This window comes from Ranitomeya imitator, chromosome 4 (genome assembly GCF_032444005.1).
Source record: "Ranitomeya imitator isolate aRanImi1 chromosome 4, aRanImi1.pri, whole genome shotgun sequence".
In the NCBI taxonomy this organism is placed as follows: domain Eukaryota; kingdom Metazoa; phylum Chordata; class Amphibia; order Anura; family Dendrobatidae; genus Ranitomeya; species Ranitomeya imitator.
The window spans coordinates 81,593,478-81,617,624 of NC_091285.1; the positions used below are offsets into that span (position 1 = coordinate 81,593,478).

Here is a 24,147-nt window from a genome sequence, read left to right on the forward strand (position 1 = left end):
TGTAACAAGGGGTTACGGGCAGACACGGATCTGCCATTGGAACAGACTGTCGATGGTTAATATGTTCCGTTGATGTGTATAATAGACTGTATGTCATGTGGTTTATGATGTCTAATAAACCGGATTGGACTGTTTACGTGGAGAAACCATGCCTGAGTGCTTAAATCCCGTGCCAAGCGAATGTTCCCCAACCCACTTAGGTAGCGTTTCACCACAATAGTTATTTTCGCAAACAATATCCCTTTAGTGTCAAAAAAATCCCAACGTTTCAGATATAAAGCCACTCAGAGCAATGCTTCAAGATCATACCAAAAATACACCTTGAGGCTGCCGTCACACTAGCAGTATTTGGTCAGTATTTTACATCAGTATTTGTAAGCCAAAACAAGGAGTGGGCGATAAATGCAGAAGTGGAGCATATGTTTCTATTATACTTTTCCTCTAGTTGTTCCACTCCTGGTTTTGCCTTACAAATACTGATGTAAAATACTGACCAAATACTGCTAGTGTGACGGCAGCCTTATACTGGATAAAAGTCAGGTAATTTACCTTACTGGTGAATAGGTATCCATAGCTCTGAAGTGGCTCACTGAGTGGAGTGGCAGTTGTGATGAGAAAGAGCCATCCGGTTATAGAAGGCTTCTGTAAGCAAATCTTCCTGAGCGCTGCCCCAGCAGGTGGCAGACGCTCCACCGCTCCTGGTTCCCACATTGCGCTAGCATGTAGAGCAGACTACAGTACAGGGAACCCTGATGAAGGAAACTGCGTTCTTTCCGAAACTAGTTGGAAGATATTGGTCCGAAACACACCCCAGGTCACGGAAGGTCCTGCAGCAATTGCGGAATGAGAGAGTCTGCACTACACGACTACATGGTACCGCAATGTGGGAACCAGGAGCGGTGGAGCATCTGCCACCGGCCGGGGCAGCGCTCAGGAAGATTTACTTACAGAAGCCTTCTACAGGTCCTTCTCAAAAAATTAGCATATAGTGTTAAATTTCATTATTTACCATAATGTAATGATTACAATTAAACTTTCATATATTATAGAAAGGATTCCCGACCAAGTATTGAGTGCATAACTGAACATTATTATTTGATGGTTTTTTTGTTTGTTATTAAAAAACACTTTTATTTGATTGGATGGGTGAAATATGCTAATTTATTGAGACAGGTTTTTTGGGTTATCAGGAGTTGTATGCCAAAATCATCAGTATTAAAACAATAAAAGACCTGACAAATTTCAGTTGGTGGATAATGAATCTATAATATATGAAAGTTTAATTGTAATCATTACATTATGGTAAATAATGAAATTTAACACTATATGCTAATTTTTTGAGAAGGACCTGTATAACAGGACGGCTTTCTCTTTCACATCACAACTGCCACTCCACTCAGTGAGCCACTTCAGAGCTACAGATACCTATTCACCAGTAAGGTAAATTACGTGATTTTTATCCAGTATTAAGGTGTATTTTTGGTATGATCTTGAAGCATTGCTCTGAGTGGCTATATATCTGAAACGTTGGGATTTTTTTTACACTAAAGGGATATTGTTTGCGGAAATAACTATACATTCAATTACAAAGTATTTGATACTGCTGATTTTGCAAATTTTTACCACCTACAAAGAATGGAGAGGTCTGTAATTTTTATCGTAGGTATACTTCAACTGTGACAGACAGAATCTTGAAAAAAAAAAAAAAATGAAAATCACATTGTATGATTTTTAAATCATTAAATTGCATTTTATTGCATGAAATAAGTATTTGATCACCTAATAATCAGCAAGAATGCTGGCTCTGACACACGTTAGTTTTTTTAAGAAGCCTTCTTACTGGAGTTCATATATTAATTGCAGAGTGCTCTTGAATACTTTTTGTATATATCTTTAAATGGGCTGTCTCAACTTTACAAGATATATTTAATGGGTTCAGAAAGAAAAATCCTACCTCCTGAAATTGTGCCACTCATCTGCACTCGCTTCTGCATCACCTGCCGATCCGCCAGCATCCATGGCACTTATTGGGTGTCACGTTACCACTGCTGCTAATTAGATTGACTGCAGTCTTCTAATTCTATCCAAACAGATTTAATGAAAAGACCGCAGTCCAAGTGGTCACTAATCCCGGAGGCAAGTATTATTTTTTTCATTTTGCTTTTGGGTCTAGAAAGTCCACCCATCAGCTGAAATTATTGAGTAGTAATTTGACATTAACCATAGTATTATATCTTTGGTCATATTTGTGATTCAAGATCAATAGACCTTTAGCAATCAGAAATTTGCAAATGTTTATGCCCATTTCTCCAGATCAGTTGTACTACACTCCTTTGTATTGAGATTGCAACACCGAGAAGGAAAAGTTGAATTGTTGAAACCACAGGAACAACAGACATGTTAATGATATGTAAATGATAAAAAAAATGGAAACAACATTTTTGAATGCTTCTCAATTTATTCAATATTGAGTTTGAACGTGACACGCAGAACTAGTCAAGTAATGATAGATTCATCATGGACAATTATTCATATCTAGGCTCTATCCCTATGTCTGAGCACTGTTCTGCCATGCGGGATGCACTTGGGCATGCCAATGCTCAAGATCGACTTTTGGTAGCAATTGCCAACCAATGACGTACCACATGTGCTTGATGGGAGACAAGTCCAGATATATCTCCAGTTATCATTGCACCCAAAACAGAAACAGGACTCATCACTAACGAGGATAGAACTTCATTACAGACTCTGTTCTCCATCTGGAGCCTATGTGGAAAACACCATGAAGAGGCCTTCACAAGGGAACATCACACTAGTCATACTCCAGGATTGTAGCCAGGCCCTTCTAGTCTTCATTCCATGTGCACTAACAGCTTAGTGATACACTGATGTCATAGTGAAAGCATTGGTACATCAATTTCTCCAAAGTGTCTCAGGAGCCATGTTTCAACATGGCAACACCAGGCTATATGTCGCTGGTTCTATTATGATCAGCCTGCGTGACCTAAATATGCTAACATGGCCTGCACTGTCTCTCATTAAGCATATCTGGGACATCATTGGTCGGTAATTACAAAGGGAGCTGCCAGCAGCAGATCATGATGAGTTGCATACCCAAGTGTATTTAGCATGGCAGAACATTCCACAGTCAACCGTAAATGACCACATTGATAACAGCCAATGCATGTAAATGCATGTATTTCTACATTTAGTGCTTATATTCCATACTGAAAAAACAAGATGTTTTGATCACATTTTTCATAATTTACATAATATTTACATATTTATCCATCCTATGATTTCCTTAATTTCCCTTTTAGAGCTGCAATTTCACTGTTGAAGAGAAATGTATAAATGTATCATTGGATTTAAGAGCAATGTCATAATACTTCAGAAAAGTTGTGGTTTACCTTTAAAATGTGCTATGAATGACTAAAGATAGACCGAAAGCATTTATTACTTATTATTATTATAACGCCATTTGTTACATGGCAATGTACATGTGTGAATTTATCTTAATTCATGTTTTTCCCTCTTTACATGGCATAGCCACATTACTGTATAGTGGAATATGCTACACCTCTTGCATCTCTGTATGAAATGTCAAATATCGCCACTGCTGGCTTTAGTAAGCAAGACCGCATGGAGCAAGCCAAGCTGTTTTACCGCACCCTCAAGGATATCCTAGAAAGTGCACTGGAATGCCACAACACTTTTCGATTAGTGATATATGACGGTAAGAAACTACTCTTCTAATATGTCTTCTAACTTTATCTCAATATTTATCACATTGCAAAAGTAAAATGCACTTGTCTATTTTTCGAGGGATCCCTCATACTTGTTCACATTGAGAAACTACTGCAAATCCTTCCTGTTTCCACAGACTTGTGGTTTTATGCCATTGTATTTTCTCCCCAACAGCAGCAGTCAAAAAAAGAAATAAATATTAATTTTACATGACTATAGGATGCAAGTGCACGCATTTGCTGAACACTATCATCTTATTTTAGGCACTTTGATGGTACAACTCGTCCACCTAGAGCTGTGGAATAGGTATTCTGCATCCCTGCTACTGCTATGACTATGTTACACTGACTAATGTGGAGCTAAGAGATAAAGTAGCAATAAAGAAAGGGCTTGCCTTGTGTTTTGAGGTATAAGGCTGGTTTCACACTTGCGTTTCAAAACGCATGCGTTTTTAAAAAAAAGCATGGTGAAAAAACGCATGTAAACGCGTGCAAACGCTGCGTTTTTTTTTACGCATGCGTTTTTGCATGTGGTGAAAAATAACGCAGCGTTTTCACGCGTTTACATGCGTTTTTTCATGCGTTTGCGTTTTTAAACGCATGCTGAGAAATGTCTGACAGCTGCCAATCATCAAAATAAAGTAAAAAGCCCACTATAAACAGAAATAGTTAGGGTTAGGGCTAGGGGTAGGGTTAGGGGTAGGGATCATAACCCTAACCCTAACCCTAAAGGGATCCTAACCCTAACCCTAACCCTACCCCTAACCCTAAGCCTAAAGTGATCCTAACCCTAACCCTAAAGGGATTAGGGTTAGGGTTAGGGGTAGGGTTAGGGTTAGGATCCCTTTAGGGTTAGGGTTAGGGTTAGGGGTAGGGTTAGGGTTAGGATCCCTTTAGGGTTAGGGTTAGGGGTAGGGTTAGGGTTAGGATCCCTTTAGGGTTAGGGTTAGGGCTAGGGTTAGGGGTAGGGTTAGGGTTAGGATCCCTTTAGGGTTAGGGTTAGGGGTAGGGTTAGGGTTAGGGTTAGGGTTAGGATCCCTTTAGGGTTAGGGGTAGGGTTAGGGTTAGGGATAGGGTTAGGATCCCTTTAGGGTTAGGGTTAGGATCCCTTTAGGGTTAGGGTTAGGATCCCTTTAGGGTTAGGATCCCTTTATCACCTTTATGGTGGGGGGTGGCATATCAGTGTGTTTTCTGTTTTTTTTTAATAAAAACGCATGCGTTTTTAAAGCAAACGCATGTGCTTAAAAACGCATGCGTTTCCATTGACTCCAATGTATTTTTTGACACACAAAAACGCATGAAAACGCATGCGTTTTTATGTGTCAAAAAAACGCCTCTCAAAAATACTACAAGTTGCATTTCTGAAAAAGAACGCATGCAGCAAAAAAACGCATGCGTTTCAAAACGCGACCAAACGCGTACAACAAAAAACGCATGCGTTTTCAATGTTAAATATAGGAAAAAAAACGCATGCGTTTTTTGTGCAAAAAACGCTGCAGACAAAAACGCAAGTGTGAAACCACCCTAATATACACATTGACAATGGAATCTTTATATTGTTTCCGATATTAAATGATATTTTATAATATCACTGATACTTAACATTGCTATCATATGGAAGGTACCAGACCAGTTTATAGAGCTCAGATGCACCTTCTTACCTCTACTATTAGTTACATTTAGGCCCATGGCTTATTCGGATACAGTATATTATGCACCTGTAGAATTCTATATCCATATACCTCAGATTGTAAAGAACGCATAAGTAGTTTTCTCATGGATTCTCGACGACTTCTTAAAGGGACTCTGTCAGCTCATATTGGCGGGATATTAAAATGATTTCTTACCGGTCAGATGGGCGGCGTATCCTCTTTATTTCTCCACCCCGTCCGTCCTTGTTTTCCGCATTATTTTCGGGAATAAGAGTATGCGTGCGTCATAGTTGGCGCGTGAACATTGCAGTCTTTGGTGGCGCATGCGCAGTATGCTTTGCCCTACTGCGGGCAAAGCCGAAAAGCATTACTGCGCATGTGCCCGCACACTATGTCCCTGAACACAGCTAAATACTTCTGGGACATAGTGTGCGGGCGCATGCGCAGTAATGCTTTTCAGCTTTGCCCGCAGTAGGGCAAAGCATACTGCACGTGCGCCACCGAAGACTGCATGGCGCACGCGCCAACTATGGCACACGTATACTCTTATTCCCAAAAATAATGCAGAAAACAGGGACGGATGGGGTGGAGAAATAAAGAGGATACGCCGCCCATCTGACCAGTAAGAAATCATTTTAATATCCCACCAATTTGAGCTGACAGAGTCCATTTAAATCTGGAATCTATCGTTGAGGTTTTACTCTGTACATTTTGTTGTTTTCATTATGTGTCAGAAACCCTGACTCCAGTGATGTGTCACTTATTGGGCTACTTGCTGTAGTTTTGGTAAAATCACAGTTTTATCAGCAGCTGGTTATCAGTAAAGGACTAGTAACCCTGCTAACATGCAATCCTCCAATACAAACTCTCCTCCTCCACTGATTGGCAGTTTTATGGCTATGCACAGTGTATACAGAAAGCTTGTAGCGGTGGGATAGCTTTATGCTTTTTTTTTAATCAAAAACAGTGTTTACTAAGTGCCCTATGTTATTTAATGCACTTGCTTTTTTACTTATTTATTTTCATTAGGGTAAATGCACACATTGTCTTTTCTTTGGTTTTGTTGGTTTCCATGGCCAGTGTGAACATGCTTTTACATTATGCATGTTTTCAAGTCCTGCTCCAACTCAGTTTTCTGTTTTTCTTCAGTATTTTTGCATTCAGTTCAAATAGGGTGTGGCCCCCATTTTACTGAGCTGGGCAGTTTATATATAGTGCCTCCAAAGCCGGGTGTCCGGTTGGGACCCGATTGCTCTCTGCCACTATTCACACTAGGTAGATTTTAACATTAGAGAGTGTAGGTCTGTCCCAATTGGGTACACCTTGCCGCTGTGGGACAGCTTTATGCTTTTTTTTTTATTAAAAAGAGTGTTTACTAAATACCCCATGTTATTTAATGCACTTGCTTTTTTACTTATGTATTTTCATTAGGGTATATGCACACATTGTCTTTTCTTTGGTTTTGTTTGTTAACATGACATGTGGCATAATAAATGTCTATCCAAACACCACCACTTGCTTATCTTATAGGATTCCATTTTAGGAAGCACCATTCTGATCATTCATCGCAAATTCTGTTGTGTCTCTTTCACATTTCTTCTTCCTACATATATTTAAATATCTATACAGTGAGGAAGATAAGTGTTTGATACACTGCCGATTTTGCAAGTTTTCCCACCTACAAAGAATGGAGAGGTCTGTAGTATTTATCGTAGGTACACTTTAACTGTAAAGGTACCTTCACATTAAGCGACGCTGCAGCGATACCGACAACGATCCGGATCGCTGCAGCGTCGCTGTTTGGTCGCTGGAGAGCTGTCACACAGACCGCTCTCCAGCGACCAACGATGTCGGTAACCAGGGTAAACATCGGGTAACTAAGCGCAGGGCCGCGCTTAGTAACCCGATGTTTACCCTGGTTACCATCCTAAAAGTAAAAAAAAACAAACAGTACATACTTACCTACAGCCGTCTGTCCTCCAGCGCTGTGCTCTGCTCTCCTCCTGTACTGTCTGTGTGAGCACAGCGGCCGGAAAGCAGAGCGGTGACGTCACCGCTCTGCTTTCCGGCTGACCGACGCTCACAGCCAGTACAGGAGGAGAGCAGAGCACAGCGCTGGAGGACAGACAGCGGTAGGTAAGAATGTACTGTTTGTTTTTTTTTACTTTTAGGATGGTAACCAGGGTAAACATCGGGTTACTAAGCACGGCCCTGCGCTTAGTTACCCGATGTTTACCCTGGTTACCAGTGAAGACATCGCTGGATCGGTGTCACACACGCCGATCCAGCGATGTCAGCAGGAGTCCAGCGACGAAATAAAGTTCTGGACTTTATTCAGCGACCAACGATCTCCCAGCAGGGGCCTGATCGTTGGTCGCTGTCACACATAACGATTTCATTAACGATATCGTTGCTACGTCACAAAAAGCAACGATATCGTTAACAATATCGTTATGTGTGAAGGTACCTTAAGATGCAGAATCTTGAAAAAAAATCTAGAAAATCACATTGTATGATTTTGATATAATTAATTGCATTTTATTGCATTAAATAAGTATTTGATACAACGGAAAACAGAACTTAATATTTGCTACAGAAACCTCTGTTTGCAATTACAGAGGTCAGACTTTTCCTGTAGCTTTTGATCAAGTTTGCACACACTGCAGCAGGAATTTTGACCCACTCCTCCATTCAGATCTTCTCCAGATCTATCAGGTTTCATGGCTGTCAATGGACAACATTAAGTTTCAGCTCCCTCAAAAGATTTTTTGATTGGGTTCTAGGCCACCCCAGGACCTTGAAATACTTCCTACGGATCCACTCTTGTCATGCTACAAGACACAACCCATCTTCAATGCTCTTACTGAGGGAAGGAGGTTATTGGCCAAAATCTATACATGACCCCATCCATCCTCCTTCAATATGGTGCAATAGTCCTGTGCCCTTTACAGAAAAGAACCCCCAAAGTATGATGTTTCTCCCATCATACTTCACAGTTGGCATGGTGTTTTTGAGGTTATACTCATCCTTCTTCCTTTGAACACGGCGAGTGGAGTTGATACCAAAAAGTTCTATTTTGGTCTCATCTGACCACATGACCTTCCCCCATGCCTCCTCTGGATCATCCAAATGGCCATTGGTGAAATTCAAATGGGTCTGGACATGATCTGGCATGAGCAGGGGTCCCCATGGACATGTGCTGGCATGAGCAGGGGGTATTGCATGCCCTGCAGGATTTTAATCCATGACGGCATAGTGTGTTGCTAATGGTATTGTTTGAGATTGTGGTCCCAGCTCTCTTCAGGTCAATGATCAGGTCCTCCTGTGTAGTTTTGGGCTGATTCCTGACCTTTCTCAAAATCATCCTACCCCACGAGGCGAGATCTTGCATGCAGCCCCAGACCGAGGAAGATTGACAGTCATCTTGTGTTTCTTCCATTTTCTAATACTTATGCCAACAGTTGTTGCCTTCTCCCCAAGCTGCTTGCTTATTATCCTGTAGCCCATTCCAGCTTTGTGCCGGTCTATAATGTTGTCCATGATGTCCTTAGAAAGCTGTTTCGTCTTGGTCATTATGGAGAAGTTGGAGTGCGATTGATTGAGTGTGTGGACAAGTCTCTTTATATAGCTAACAAGTTCAAATAGGTGCAATTAATACAGGTAATGAGTGCAGAGTAGGAAGGCTTCTTTAAGAAAAACTAACAGGTATGTGAGAGTCAGAATTCTTACTGATTGATTGGTGATCAAATACTTATTTCATGCAATAAAATGCAATTTAATTATGTAAAAATCATACAATGTGATTTTCAGTTTTTTATTTCTAGATTCTTTCTCACGCAGTTGAAGTGTACCCACAATAAAAATTACAGACATCTCCCTTCTTTGTAGGTGGAAAAACTTGCTAAATTGGCAGTGTATCAAATACTTATTTTCCCCACAGTATGTCACAACCATCATTCATGCTATTGTGAGCAGGTTGCGGGATGCACTGACGGACAGGAGGCAAAGCAAGGGTTAACAATTTTAATTAACACTTGATTACTCCTCGCAGGGAGATAAACGGTTAATGGGGGGTAGACAGTTCAAAACGTGAATAGTATGCATGGTTAAAGAACAGTGGGAAAAGGTATTAACAGTTCTTGCTGGGTCAACTTATCCTGTCCATCGTTTCCTAAAACATGGTGGACCACATAGCAGGTGACGGCGCCCACAACGGCTGGAGCGACGCTTGTCCAATGAATTCCTGAAGGCAATGATGATCCGTCTTCTGGCGGCAGCAGTTGGTCTCCGGTACCTTCTGCTGAGCCCCTAGTCCATATACTGCTGTGGCCGGGCAAGCGTGGGCCACTGCACTATCTAAGCTCACTGTGGTCTGGCAGATATACACTGAGGAATCGGGGTGCAGATGGCGGTCCTGCACCCAGTCTCTTCTAGGTGGCGCGCACAATATTCACAGGCCTGGAGCGTTTGGCACCTAGCTTCATGGTGGCCAACAGGTACACTGCACGCCTCATCTCACAGTCTCTGTCAGTGGTGACGGCGATGCTTGGGCCCGGGCCTGTGCTGTACCGATACTCGCAGGCTGGAGTTCTCACTTCTCCCTGCTGCGCGCTGTCTGTTCCCGCCAAATGTACCTGTTTCCACACGCGCTGAGGCTGTGTACCCTTAGCCACAGCCCCTGCTTCCGCCTGCAAGGATTGGTCCTGTCCCTTAAGCTTTCCCCCAGACAACAGAGGAGACAGCCCCAACAGTTCCGGAACAGATACAGAACAGGTTTCTGCAGCACGATCCTTCTTCTTACACTCCCCCTCTCCTTTTGCTTGCCATTCCACGGGCGACAGTTCCTGCAGCAAATGTTGACATTCTTCCATCTCCTGGATGATTCGCTGCCAAATAAATTGGTATTGTTCATATTGGTTGGGTGGTATTCTGTTGTGAATTCTGTTGTCGGGCTCCCTCCTGTGGTCATGAATGGTACTTCGGCTGGTTCTGTCCATGGACTTCCTCTGGTGGGTGTTTCTGAGTTTCCTTCCACAGGTGACGAGGTTAATTCGTTAGCTGGCTGCTCTATTTAACTCCACTTAGATCTTTGCTCCATGCTACCTGTCAATGTTCCAGTATTGGTCTAGTTCACTCCTGGATCGTTCTTGTGACCTGTCTTCCCAGCAGAAGCTAAGTTCCTGCTTGTATTTCTTTGGTTTGCTATTTTTCTGTCCAGCTTGCTATTTTTATTGTTGTCTTGCTTGCTGGAAGCTCTGGGACGCAGAGGGAGCGCCTCCGCACCGTGAGTCGGTGCGGAGGGTCTTTTTGCGCCCTCTGCGTGGTCTTTTTGTAGGTTTTTGTGCTGACTTCAAAGCAACCTTTCCTATTCTTGGTCTGTTCAGTAAGTCGGGCCTCACTTTGCTAAATCTATTTCATCTCTGTGTTTGTATTTTCATCTTTACTCACAGTCATTATATGTGGGGGGCTGCCTTTTCCTTTGGGGAATTTCTCTGAGGCAAGGTAGGCTTATTTTTTCTATCTTCAGGGCTAGCTAGTTCCTTAGGCTGTGCCGAGTTGCATAGGGAGCATTAGGAGCAATCCACGGCTATTTCTAGTGTGTTTGATAGGATTAGGGATTGCGGTCAGCAGAGTTCCCACGTCCCAGAGCTCGTCCTTTATTATCAGTAACTATCAGGTCATTCCGTGTGCTCTTAACCACCAGGTCCATTATTGTCCTGACCACCAGGTCATAACAGTATTCCTGCTGTTATCCGTTCTGTGCGTTGTAAATTAGCTTGAGTAGTGGGGACAGGTGAGGTAGTGGAGTCAGGTTGAGTAGTGGAGTCAGGTTGAGTGGGCAAGAACGGGGACGCGCCCAGGTTCAATGGAGCAGCGAGTTCGAGAGCTTCAGGTTCCTGTTCCCCCTCTGGGTCGATGGGTAGCGGGTCAGAGATTTCTTCCTTGCCATAATCGAGAGCTATGGAGGGGAGCATTTCAGGAACAACTGGTGCTCTCTCTGCTTGATCGGAAGACCCTTTTAATCTCCTCCTGTCCATCGGGTTTCTCTGGTACTTCTTGGCTATTTAACAACAAAGTCTGTCTCTATGGAAACAGCCCAAACGACAAGGGCGCGGTTCAATAACTTACATCTGTCCATGAGACAGGAACACAGTGCAGCCATCCTCGGCTATCAGGTCGCTAGCTTCACGGGTTATTGGACCATAGGTCCACTGAATCTTCACTCCTCTGGAGCCATCAACTCCTTTAGGCCACTCATGTCCTCCATCTCTGCCATTGCATGTTCTTCTTTAAATGTGATTGATGCTGTTTTATCTCCTGCTCCAAGCAGACTAATGGCGCTGGCCTTCTCTTTCTGTCACTGCTCTGCCTTTTGCTGGGTGGGGTTTCCACTGACTCAACCATTCCATTTTTGAAACTCCTCCGCTCATTTTCGCGAGTCACATTAAATGTTTGGGTCTTTTCCTTTCCCTTCATCTTACTGCACCTGACACTCCTTCCTGTAGGCTGGCACTCAAAACTCAAACACTCCATCCGGTAGACATAACCTCTAGAGGGCTAGACAACTCTTCGTGCTCTTTTGTTCCTTCTACACTCACAATGGGCAGGACCTTCCTATAGTTCTGTGCTACTAACCACCATTGGAGAATACATGTTTGTAGCCAACTTAGACCATATAACTGTTGCTATTTTCCATGTAACTCAAGTCTTCCCCGCATCACCCTTGTTTTCTAGCTGCAAGAAAGATTCTGCCAACTATGCCAAATGTAACATTGTCCGGAGCATTAGTCATGGGCAAGGTACTTGTCTCCTTTGCCTCATTACATTAAATTGATGTAGGGATCCTGGTTGGTTGTGTGGACGTGTGCGGTGAGGGCGCTATGCCTATGCGGGACGCTATTAACCGATGATGCTGGTTTGCCAGGAGCAGATGTTAACCAGTTCATGAAAGGAGACAACCAGTTCTTAACAAGTGAAGCTTAACCAAACAGCTATTACATGGCAACTATATACATAGGATAGCTGATATACAACTTTCTCGCATGTTACTTAATTAATGTAGAGCATCTCAATACACAGTCTCTTTACTTCCTAAGCCTCACATGTTCCTGCCTCCACTGGTCTCATTTCCTTCACCACAACACAGCTTAACACCGCAGTACAGTCCGTGAAAGTCATTTCCTCTTCCCATGGTTCCCTATCTGAATCTCCTTGAAGAGGAGAAGGTTTGCCAATATGGCCGGACTCAGCTTCAAGCCCTCTGATGCTCAGGGAACTACTGCCTGAGACACTCCATCTCATGTTCTATTCAGTCCTGGCCCCTTACCTTTAAGAGCTGTAAGCCACTCAGGGCATTGCTGCTATGCACACCTTCTCTGGAAACTTCTCCCTTGGTCACACTAGCCAGTACTTTGTGCTGGCACAGTCCTTCTCTCTGCAACTCTTACTCTCTCTGTCTTGGTCTATTGCTCAGGATCACGCTTTCTCTGTCCCAATCTCCTTTCTCACTGCATGCTGCCTTGCTGAATACTCAGACGAAACCTCTGCTCTAGATGCAAGCTAAGCTCTTTCTGACTCACTACCAGAAAGTTATTTCTGATCCTGCTATATAGGCCCTCTCTCTCTCTGGGGTAGTCCCCAAACTTAACTCTATCTTACCCTACTCACTGTTTCTGGGCAAAGCTCAGTTTCCTCACAGTACAATGCAAAACATTACAATACGCCACATCACGATGACATTATACAAACTACACTTTACATTATACATAGTGCTGATGTCTTTAATGGGGAACAGGGCAATATGTCCATCTCTTTAGTTATATAGTCTTCAATTCATGCAACCGAGAAGTTGGACAACATGCCAAATTAAGGCTAGACTTGGAATTGCGATCCTCCCGCAGCTGTTAACCCATTAAATGCCACTGTCAAACTCCGACAGCGGCATTTAAGACGCGTTTCCGGAAAGTACGCCGGAAATCCACCCATCGGTGATCCCCATTACAAGATCACGGGTCACCGATGGGTTGGCATGACAATCAGATTTCTCCTGCAGACTTCTACAGTTGTCACTGCCAAATTGATATGAGTGCCGCCCTGTGGTCGGCGCTCATAGTAAGTGAGTAATTCTGCTACATACAGGCGATCTGATCATTGCCTGTATGTAGCAGAGGCAATTGGGTTATGGCAGCTTCTAATCTTCCATGGAGACTATTCAAGCATGCAAAAAGTAAATAAAATGTTTTTAAAAATATAATATATATATATATATATATATATATATATATATATATATATATATATACCGTATATACTCGAGTATAAGCCGACCCGAGTATAAGCCGACCCCCCTAATTTTGCCACAAAAAACTGGGAAAACTTATTGACTCGAGTATAAGCCTAGGGTGGAAATGCAGCAACTACCGGTGAATTTCAAAAATAAAAATAGATACCAATAAAAGTAAAATTAATTGAGACATCAGTAGCTGCGTTCATATATCCCCATATCTGCCCCATACTGTGCTCTGCTGCGTTCATATATCCCCATATCTGCCCCATACTGTGCTCTGCTGCGTTCATATATCCCCATATCTGCCCCATACTGTGCTCTGCTGCGTTCATATATCCCCATATCTGCCCCATACTGTGCTCTGCTGCGTTCATATATCCCCATATCTGCCCCATACTGTGCTCTGCTGCATTCATATATCCCCATATCTGCCCCATACTGTGCTCTGCTGCGTTCATATTGCCCCATAGATGCTCGGTATAAGTCTGTGCCATGGCCGCTGCTGCTGCAATAAAAAAAAAAAAGCCATACTCACCTCGCTGATTGCAGCTCCCAGCGTCCGGTCCCGGCGTCTCTCTGCACTGACTGATCAGGCAGAGGGCGCCGCGCACACTAGTGCGTCATCGCGCCCTCTGACCTGAACAGTCAGAGCGCAGATAGACGCCGGGAAGATGGATCGGCGCCCGGCGGCTGGAACGTGGACAGGTGAATATAACATACTCACCTAGTCCTGGCGATCCTCGCACTGTTCCCGCCTGTCACAGCTGTCTTCGGTGCCGCAGCTTCTTTCTCTATCAGCGGTCACCGGCACCGCTGATTAGAGAAATGAATAGGCGGCTCCGCCCCTATGGGAGGTGGAGCCACCTATTCATTTTTCTAATGAGCGGTCCCACGTGACCGCTGAAGAGAGGAAGAAGCTGCAGCGCCGAAGCCCGTGGGAAGCGAGGGACTAGGTAAGTATACCTCAGCGCCCTCTCCCCCTCACCCGCCGACCCCACCGCTACCGTGACTCGAGTATAAGCCGAGGGGGGCACTTTCAGCCCAAAAATTTGGGCTGAAAATCTCGGCTTATACTCGAGTATATACGGTATATATGTATATATATAAAAGTTCAAATCACCCTCTTTTTGCCCCATTCAAAATAAAACAATAAAAAAATCAAACATACACATATTTGGTATCGCCGCATTCAGAATCGCCCGATCTATCAATAATAAAGGATTAACCTGATCGCTAAACGAAGTAGCGAGAAAAAAGTCAAAACACCAGAATTACATTTTTTTGGTTGCTGAGACATTGAATTAAACTGCAATAACAGGCGATCAACAGATCATATCTGCACCAAAATGATATCATTAAAAATGTCAGCTCGGCACACAAAAAATAAGCCCTCATCCAGCCCCAGATCCTGAAAAACGGAGACGCTACGAGTCTCGGAAAATGACTTTTTTTTGTTTGCTTTTTTTAACAAAGTTTGGATTTTTTTTCACAACTTAGATGAAAAAGAACCTAAACATATTTGATGTCTATGAACTCATAGTGACCTGGAGAATCATAATGGCAGCTCAGTTTTATAATTTAGTGAACATAGCAAATACGCAAAACAAAAAAACAAGTGTGGGATTGCACTTTTTTGCAATTTCACCTCACTTTTGAATTGTTTTCCCATTTTTCAGTACTAGATATTGTAAAACTAATGGAGTCATTCAAAAGTACAACTTGTCCCACAAAAAACAAGCTCTCACATGGCCATATTGACCCAAAAATAAAAAAAAGTTATGGCAATGAGAAGAAAAGGAGCAAAAAACGAAAATGCAAAAATGAAAATACCTCCAGTCATGAAGGGGTTAATATATCCTGTGATTTGTTTAATCTAAAATAATACATTTTGTTTGCTTGGTGTATAGGTTTCATAGGCATTAATTTGATTGGCCGCCTAGTCTGTCAATCAATATAAGAACTATAAAGAGGCTGCTGCTTATCTGGCAGGCTTTGCCACTAGAAGAAGCTGGATCACCAGGTGAAACTTATATTGATAATTGTCCTGACCCACCAAGCAAAATTAATATTTCATTATTAAAAATCAGCAAATGATATAAAAAGTGCAAAAAAAAGACTAAAACAACAGAACTTCTGTTTTTATTCTCCCTAGTACAATCCACATTTTTTAAAAAGACTTTTACATTTTATTCAGTAAGGCTAGTTTCACACTAGCGTTTACCTGATCTGCGGCGGGCTGCTGACTTCCTCCGTGAAGCCCTGCCCTCGGCCGTACCTCCACCGCTAGCTCCGCCTACTTCTGCATGCGGCCTGCATGTGGCCTGCGTACCTATCTTTAACATTAGGTACGCAGGTCGGGCCGCTATATGTGGATGCTTCCGCGACGAGTGTAGGACGCAGCCTGTAGCAATTTTTTTTCTCCGCATCATCAAAACGATGCATACGTAAGCATCTGCATACAGCCACACGACCTGCGTACCTAATGTTAAAGATATGTACGCAGGCCGCATGCAGGCCGCATGCAGAAGTAGGCGGAGCTAGCGGCGGAGGTGCGGCCGAGGTCGGGGCTTCACTGTTATGATCTGGTGGCCTAGGAGCAGCATGAGACGTACTCTGGAGAAGGTGGTACCTGTACTGACCGCAAACCCTGAACTTAGCAGCGCAACTAGAAGTAGCCGTGGGGGGTACCTAACACTCCCTAGACCCCTCGACACAGCCTAAGAACTAACTTCCCCTAAAGACAGAAACAGGAAACCTATCTTGCCTCAGAGAAAATCCCCAAAGGATAGACAGCCCCCCACAAATATTGACTGTGAGAGGAGAGGGAAATAACATACGCAGACATGAAATCAGGATTTAGCATAGGAGGCCATACTAGCTAAAAAGAAAGAACAGGACAGAGTACTATGCAGTCAGTATTAAAACACTAGAAAATATCCACCACAGAAAATACAAATCACCACATCTGACTAAAGACATGGAGGGTATATCTGCATCTCCAGAGACACAGCTAGGCTGCAAAAAATCCTTCACAGACAAAGCTGGACTAGACCAAACATGAAAATGCACAGAACTATAAGGTCCAGAGCAGGTGGACAGCAAAAACAAAGCCAGAACTTATCTTTGTAGAAATGAACAGCAGAACAGAAGAGACCAGGTATGGATGTGAATCCTCCAAAAACAATGGACAACTGGCACTGACTAAAGGATAAAGCAGGACTAAATAGCCCAGCCCAAATTGCAAAAAAATAGAAACACCTGATAAATGCTGCAATCCAACTACCGCAGCACTACCACTCATAACCACCGGAGGGAGCCCTGTTGTGGATTCTGTTTTTGGGCTCCCTCTGGTGGTTACTGATGGTACTGGGTGACTTGTGTTTTGTGCGGTCTCTGGTGTCCACCTGTTCTATCAGGATATGGGAGTTTCCTATTTAACCTGGCTTTCTTGTCATTTCCTCGCCGGCTATCAATGTAATCAGTGTGTCTTGTTACCTCTGCTTCCCGCTTCTGTAAATCTTCAGGACAAGCTAAGTTTTTTATTTTCCTGTTCCACGTTTTGCTTAATTTTTGTCTTAGTCCAGCTTGCAGATATGTGATTCCTTTTTGCTGGTTGCTCTAGTGGGCTGATATTACTCCTCATGTTCCATGAGTTGGCACATGAGTTCAAGTAATTTCAGGATGGTTTTTTGTAGGGTTTTTCGCTGACCGCGCAGTTCACTTTTGTATCCTCTGCTATCTAGCTTTAGCGGGCCTCATTTTGCTGAATCTGTTTTCATAACTACGTATGTGCTTTCCTCTCATTTCACCGTCATTACATGTGGGGGGCTGCAATTTCTGTGGGGTGTTCTCTGGAGGCAAGAGAGGTCTGTGTTTCTTCTAATAGGGGAAGTTAGTCCTTCGGTTGGAGCGAGACGTCTAGGATCATCGTAGGCACGTTCCCCGGCTACAGCTAGTTGTGTGTTTAGGTTCAGGATCGCGGTCAGCTCAGTTTCCATCACCCTAGAGCTTGTTTTGTTTTTTGTGCTTGTCCTTTTGTGATCCCCTGCCATTGGGATCATGACAGTATAGCCGGCCAAAAAGTGTATCGTATTGGCTGAAGTAGGAGGAAAAGTAGTCTGAGGAAGTTTTTTCTTTTTTTCCCCCTCAGAGTTTGCTGCGTAGCATTAATTGCAGCCTGGCTGCGTCTTACCTCCTCTTAATCCTTGAATGGCTCTGACCTCAGCTGTTTATCATGGACGTCCAGAGTTTGGCTTCCAGCCTGAATAATCTTGCTGCTAAGGTTCAAAATATACAAGATTTTGTTGTACATGCTCCTATGTCTGAACCTAGAATTCCTATCCCAGAGTTTTTTTCTGGAGATAGATCTAGTTTTCTGAATTTTAGGAACAATTGCAAGTTGTTTCTTTCTTTGAAATCTCGCTCCTCTGGAGACCCTGCTCAGCAAGTCAAAATTGTTATATCTTTCCTGCGGGGTGACCCTCAGAATTGGGCATTTGCATTGGCACCAGGGGATCCTGCGTTGCTCAATGTGGATGCGTTTTTTCTGGCATTGGGTTTGCTCTATGAGGAACCTAACCTAGAGATTCAGGCTGAAAAAGCTTTATTGGCTCTCTCTCAGGGGCAAGATGAAGCAGAAATATATTGTCAGAAATTTCGGAAATGGTCGGTGCTTACTCAGTGGAATGAGTGCGCCCTGGCTGCAAGATTCAGAGATGGCCTTTCTGAGGCCATTAAAGATGTTATGGTGGGGTTCCCTGCGCCTACAGGTCTGAATGAGTCTATGACTATGGCTATTCAGATTGATCGGTGTTTACGGGAGCGCAAACCTGTGCACCATTTGGCGGTGTCTTCTGAACAGGCACCTGAGACAATGCAATGTGATAGAATTCAGTCCAGAAGTGAACGGCAAAACTATAGGCGGAAAAATGGGTTGTGTTTTTATTGTGGTGATTCAGCTCATGTTATATCAGCATGCTCTAAACGCACAAAAAAGGTTGATAAGTCTGTTGCCATTAGTACTTTACAGTCTAAGTTCATTCTGTCTGTGACTCTGATTTGTTCATTATCAGCCATTTCCGTCGATGCCTATGTGGATTCAGGCGCTGCCCTGAGTCTTATGGATTGGTCATTTGCCAACCGCTGTGGGTTTAGTCTGGAGCCTCTGGAAGTCCCTATTCCTTTGAAAGGAATTGACTCTACACCTTTGGCTATGAACAAACCTCAGTACTGGACACAAGTGACCATGCGTATGACTCCCGTTCATCAGGAGGTGATTCGCTTCCTGGTACTGTATAATTTACATGATGTCTTAGTGCTTGGTCTGCCATGGTTACAAACTCATAACCCAGTCTTGGACTGGAAAACGATGTCTGTGTTAAGCTGGGGATGTCAGGGGGTTCATGATGATGCACCTCTGATTTCTATCGCTTCATCTACTCCTTCTGAGGTTCCTGTATTTTTGTCTGATTATCGGGATGTTTTTGAGGAGTCTAAGCTCAATTCGCTTCCTCCTCACAGGGATTGCGATTGTGCTATAGATTTGATTCCTGGCAGTAAATTTCCTAAAGGACGTTTGTTCAATCTGTCAGTGCCAGAGCATACTGCTATGCGGGATTATGTTAAGGAGTCCTTGGAAAAGGGACATATCCGTCCATCTTCGTCCCGTTTGGGAGCAGGTTTTTTTTTCATGGCCAAAAAAGATGGTTCCTTGAGGCCTTGTATAGATTACCGTCGTTTGAATAAGATTACAGTCAAATATCAGTATCCTTTGCCATTGTTGACTGATTTGTTCGCTCGCATTAAGGGGGCTAAATGGTTCACTAAGATTGATCTTCGGGGTGCGTATAATCTTGTGCGGATAAAGCAGGGTGATGAGTGGAAAACCGCATTTAATACGCCTGAGGGCCATTTTGAGTATTTGGTGATGCCTTTTGGACTTTCTAATGCTCCTTCTGTCTTCCAGTCCTTTATGCACGATATTTTCCGTGAATATCTGGATAAATTTATGATTGTGTATTTGGATGATGTTTTGGTTTTTTCTGATGACTGGGAGTCCCATGTTCAGCAGGTCAGGAAGGTGTTTCAGGTCCTGCGGGCCAATTCTTTGTTTGTAAAAGGTTCAAAGTGTCTCTTTGCAGTCCAGAAGATCTCTTTTTTGGGGTATATTTTTTCCCCTTCTACTATTGAGATGGATCCCGTCAAGGTTCAGGCTATTTGTGACTGGACGCAGCCTACATCTCTTAAGAGTCTACAGAAGTTCTTGGGCTTTGCTAATTTTTATCGTCGTTTCATAACTAATTTTTCTAGTGTTGTTAAGCCTTTGACGGATTTGACTAAGAAGGGTGCTGATGTTGCTGATTTGTCTCCTGCGGCTGTGGAGGCCTTTCAGGAACTTAAGCGCCGGTTTTCTTCTGCTCCTGTGTTGCGTCAGCCAGATGTTTCGCTTCCTTTTCAGGTTGAGGTTGAGCGGGGGCGGTTTTGTCGCAGAGAAGCTCCGATTGCTCAGTGATGAAGCCATGTGCGTTCTTTTCTAGAAAGTTTTCGCCCACTGAGCGGAATTATGATGTTGGTAATCGGGAGCTTTTGGCCATGAAGTGGGCATTTGAGGAGTGGCGTCATTGGCTTGAGGGTGCTAGACATCGTGTGGTGGTCTTGACTGATCACAAAAATCTGATTTACCTTGAGTCTGCCAAGCGTCTGAATCCTAGACAGGCTCGTTGGTCACTGTTTTTCTCCCGTTTCGATTTTGTGGTTTCATACCTGCCAGGTTCAAAGAATGTGAAGGCGGATGCTCTTTCTAGGAGTTTTGTGCCTGACTCCCCTGGAAATTCTGAGCCCACTGGTATCCTTAGGGATGGGGTGATTTTGTCGGCTGTCTCCCCAGACTTGCGACGTGCTTTGCAGGAGTTTCAGGCGGATAAACCTGATCGTTGTCCGCCTGAAAGACTGTTTGTTCCGGATAATTGGACCAGTAGAGTCATCTCCGAGGTCCATTCTTCTGCGTTGGCAGGTCATCCTGGAATATTTGGTACTAGAGACTTGGTGGCCAGGTCTTTTTGGTGGCCTTCCTTGTCGAGGGATGTGCGTTCTTTTGTGCAGTCTTGTGAAGTTTGCTCTCGGGCTAAGCCTTGCTGTTCTCGGGCCAGTGGATTGTTGTCACCTTTGCCTATCCCGAAGAGGCCTTGGACGCACATTTCCATGGACTTTATTTCGGATCTCCCTGTCTCTCAAAAAATGTCCGTCATCTGGGTTGTGTGTGACCGCTTTTCTAAGATGGTTCATCTGGTACCCTTGCCTATGTTACCTTCCTCCTCTGAGTTGGTCCCTCTGTTTTTTCAGAACGTGGTTCGTTTGCATGGGATTCCGGAGAACATCGTTTCTGACAGGGGATCCCAGTTTGTGTCTAGATTTTGGCGTACGTTCTGTGCTAAGATGGGCATTGATTTGTCCTTTTCGTCTGCATTCCATCCTCAGACGAATGGCCAGACGGAACGAACTAATCAGACCTTGGAAACTTATTTGAGGTGTTTTGTTTCTGCTGATCAGGATGACTGGGTTACCTTTTTGCCGCTTGCCGAATCTGCCCTTAATAATCGGGCTTGTTCTGCTACCTTGGTTTCTCCTTTCTTTTGTAATTCGGGGTTTCATCCTCGTTTTTCCTCTGGTCAGGTGGAGCCTTCTGATTGTCCTGGAGTGGACATGGTGGTGGATAGGTTGCATCAGATTTGGAGTCATGTGGTGGACAATTTGAAGTTGTCCCAGGAGAGGGCTCAGCAGTTTGCTAATCGCCGTCGCCGCGTGGGTCCTCGACTTCGTGTTGGGGACTTGGTGTGGTTGTCTTCTCGTTTTGTTCCTATGAAGGTCTCTTCTCCTAAGTTCAAGCCTCGGTTCATCGGTCCCTATAGGATCTTGGAAATTCTTAACCCTGTGTCGTTTCGTTTGGATCTCCCGGCATCGTTTACTATTCATAATGTGTTCCATCGGTCGTTGTTGCGGAGGTATGAGGTACCTGTTGTTCCTTCGCTTGAACCTCCTGCTCCGGTGCTGGTGGAGGGAGAATTGGAGTATGTTGTGGAGAAGATCTTGGATTCTCGTGTTTCCAGACGGAAACTCCAATATTTGGTCAAGTGGAAGGGTTATGGTCAGGAGGATAATTCTTGGGTGGTTGCCTCTGATGTTCATGCTGCTGATTTGGTTCGTGCATTTCATAGGGCTCATCCTGGTCGCCCTGGTGGTTCTCGTGAGGGTTCGGTGACCCCTCCTCAAGGGGGGAGTACTGTTGTGGATTCTGTTTTTGGGCTCCCTCTGGTGGTTACTGATGGTACTGGGTGACTTGTGTTTTCTGCGGTCTCTGGTGTCCACCTGTTCTATCAGGATATGGGAGTTTCCTATTTAACCTGGCTTTCTTGTCATTTCCTCGCCGGCTATCAATGTAATCAGTGTGTCTTGTTACCTCTGCTTCCCGCTTCTGTAAATCTTCAGGACAAGCTAAGTTTTTTATTTTCCTGTTCCACGTTTTGCTTAATTTTTGTCTTAGTCCAGCTTGCAGATATGTGATTCCTTTTTGCTGGTTGCTCTAGTGGGCTGATATTACTCCTCATGTTCCATGAGTTGGCACATGAGTTCAAGTAATTTCAGGATGGTTTTTTGTAGGGTTTTTCGCTGACCGCGCAGTTCACTTTTGTATCCTCTGCTATCTAGCTTTAGCGGGCCTCATTTTGCTGAATCTGTTTTCATAACTACGTATGTGCTTTCCTCTCATTTCACCGTCATTACATGTGGGGGGCTGCTATTTCTGTGGGGTGTTCTCTGGAGGCAAGAGAGGTCTGTGTTTCTTCTAATAGGGGAAGTTAGTCCTTCGGCTGGAGCGAGACGTCTAGGATCATCGTAGGCACGTTCCCCGGCTACAGCTAGTTGTGTGTTTAGGTTCAGGATCGCGGTCAGCTCAGTTTCCATCACCCTAGAGCTTGTTTTGTTTTTTGTGCTTGTCCTTTTGTGATCCCCTGCCATTGGGATCATGACAGAGCCCAAGAGCAGAATTCACAACACTTCACGGAGGAAGTCCGCAGCCCGCCACAGATCAGGTAAACGCTAGTGTGAAACTAGCCTAAAGCAAGTGTAAGGAAGTGGACAAGTGAGAAGAATACACTTGTAGTTGATGCCTAGCTGAATAATTGCAAGTGAAACCCTCCATCTGCTGGTCAAAGGTAAAAAGTGAAAGTAAAGAAAGAATTACTGTAGTAGGAATCTATTAGTGGTAACCTGTGTTCCCACAGGAAGAGTTTAAAGATGATGCCAGGTCAGGTGACACCCATCTCGCAGTTACTAATTATAAGAAGCCTGGCCAGGCCGTGAATAGGCAGTTGGCACCAGAACCTGTACTAGGACAGGTCATATCACTGTTATGTGGGCTTACAGCCACCATCACCACAGAAGGGTCCAAGAGCATTCAAATGCCCGAAAAGGCCTGAGTTGTGAAGAAGATCTGTGCACCGCACCAGTTAAAGTCTGCAACCAGCTCCAGTAGAAGTCCATACCAGAGCCAGTAGAAGTCCGTAGGCCGCACCTGTTGGAGTTCTTAAGCAGCGCCAGTAGAAGTCCATAAGCAGTTGAGGCCCGTGACCAGATCTGAACCAAGTTTGATCTGGCTGTAGCAGAGGACAGTTCCTGTGGGCCACTACTTCCAGAACAGACGTATGGTACAGGGTGTGGACTGGGGCCGTGCTTCAGGGAACACAGATGGCCAGTGTGACAAGCACACTGTATACCCAGTGACTCGCATATCTAGGACTTACGGCCTAGTGGGAAATGCCAGTGACCCCTGCTAGGGTCAATATTACAATCAGAGGTGTTTATAGAGATTACCACAGGGACAGGCCTAGTACTGAGGTGACACCCGTGAAGTTGAGACATAAAGGCATTAACAGTCCTTTAACTGCTAGATAACAAGAACAGTGTATGTAATAGCATGTTGCATAGATATTGCATTTAGTCGTATTGCTGTCAGAATTTACTGTATTAACCCTGTTACTGTAACCCACCATATAGTGCTTACTTGTGTATATATATACAGCTCTGGCAAAATTAAGAGACCACTGCACAGTTTTATAAAAATCAGCTTCTCTACATGTCTGACAGCCATTCCATTCCAGTGTCATTTGAATTCCAACCAGAGTACACCTCATTCTGCTTAATGTGCTTCTGATTAGGTGATCACCTGTACCAAATCTTATTTAACGAAGGAAAGTATAAAAAAAAACCTGTTGTGGTGTTCACAATCGTCTTGCAATAGGACAAACTGGATGGCAAAACAAGTGCTAGTAATATCCCAAAAGTAATAGGAATTAAAAAATAAATTTAAACCATGCCAAAGGAGTAGAAAAGAAAGTCTTGAGTGGGGAAAAGAAGGGCTCAATTCTGGCTTTACTATCAGAGGGATACAGTGAGTGTCATGTTGCCT

At 43.8% G+C, this 24,147-nt stretch overlaps 1 protein-coding gene across 1 annotated transcript in view; it reads left to right on the forward strand.

The window, feature by feature from the left end:
• Window positions 1-24,147, forward strand: part of STING1 (stimulator of interferon response cGAMP interactor 1) — a 126,895-nt gene that overhangs the window by 59,809 nt on the left and 42,939 nt on the right. The window contains exon 6 of the mRNA XM_069761967.1: window positions 3,550-3,736. Within this exon, the coding sequence (XP_069618068.1) occupies window positions 3,550-3,736 (187 nt within the window). The remainder of the gene's footprint in view (window positions 1-3,549; window positions 3,737-24,147) is intronic.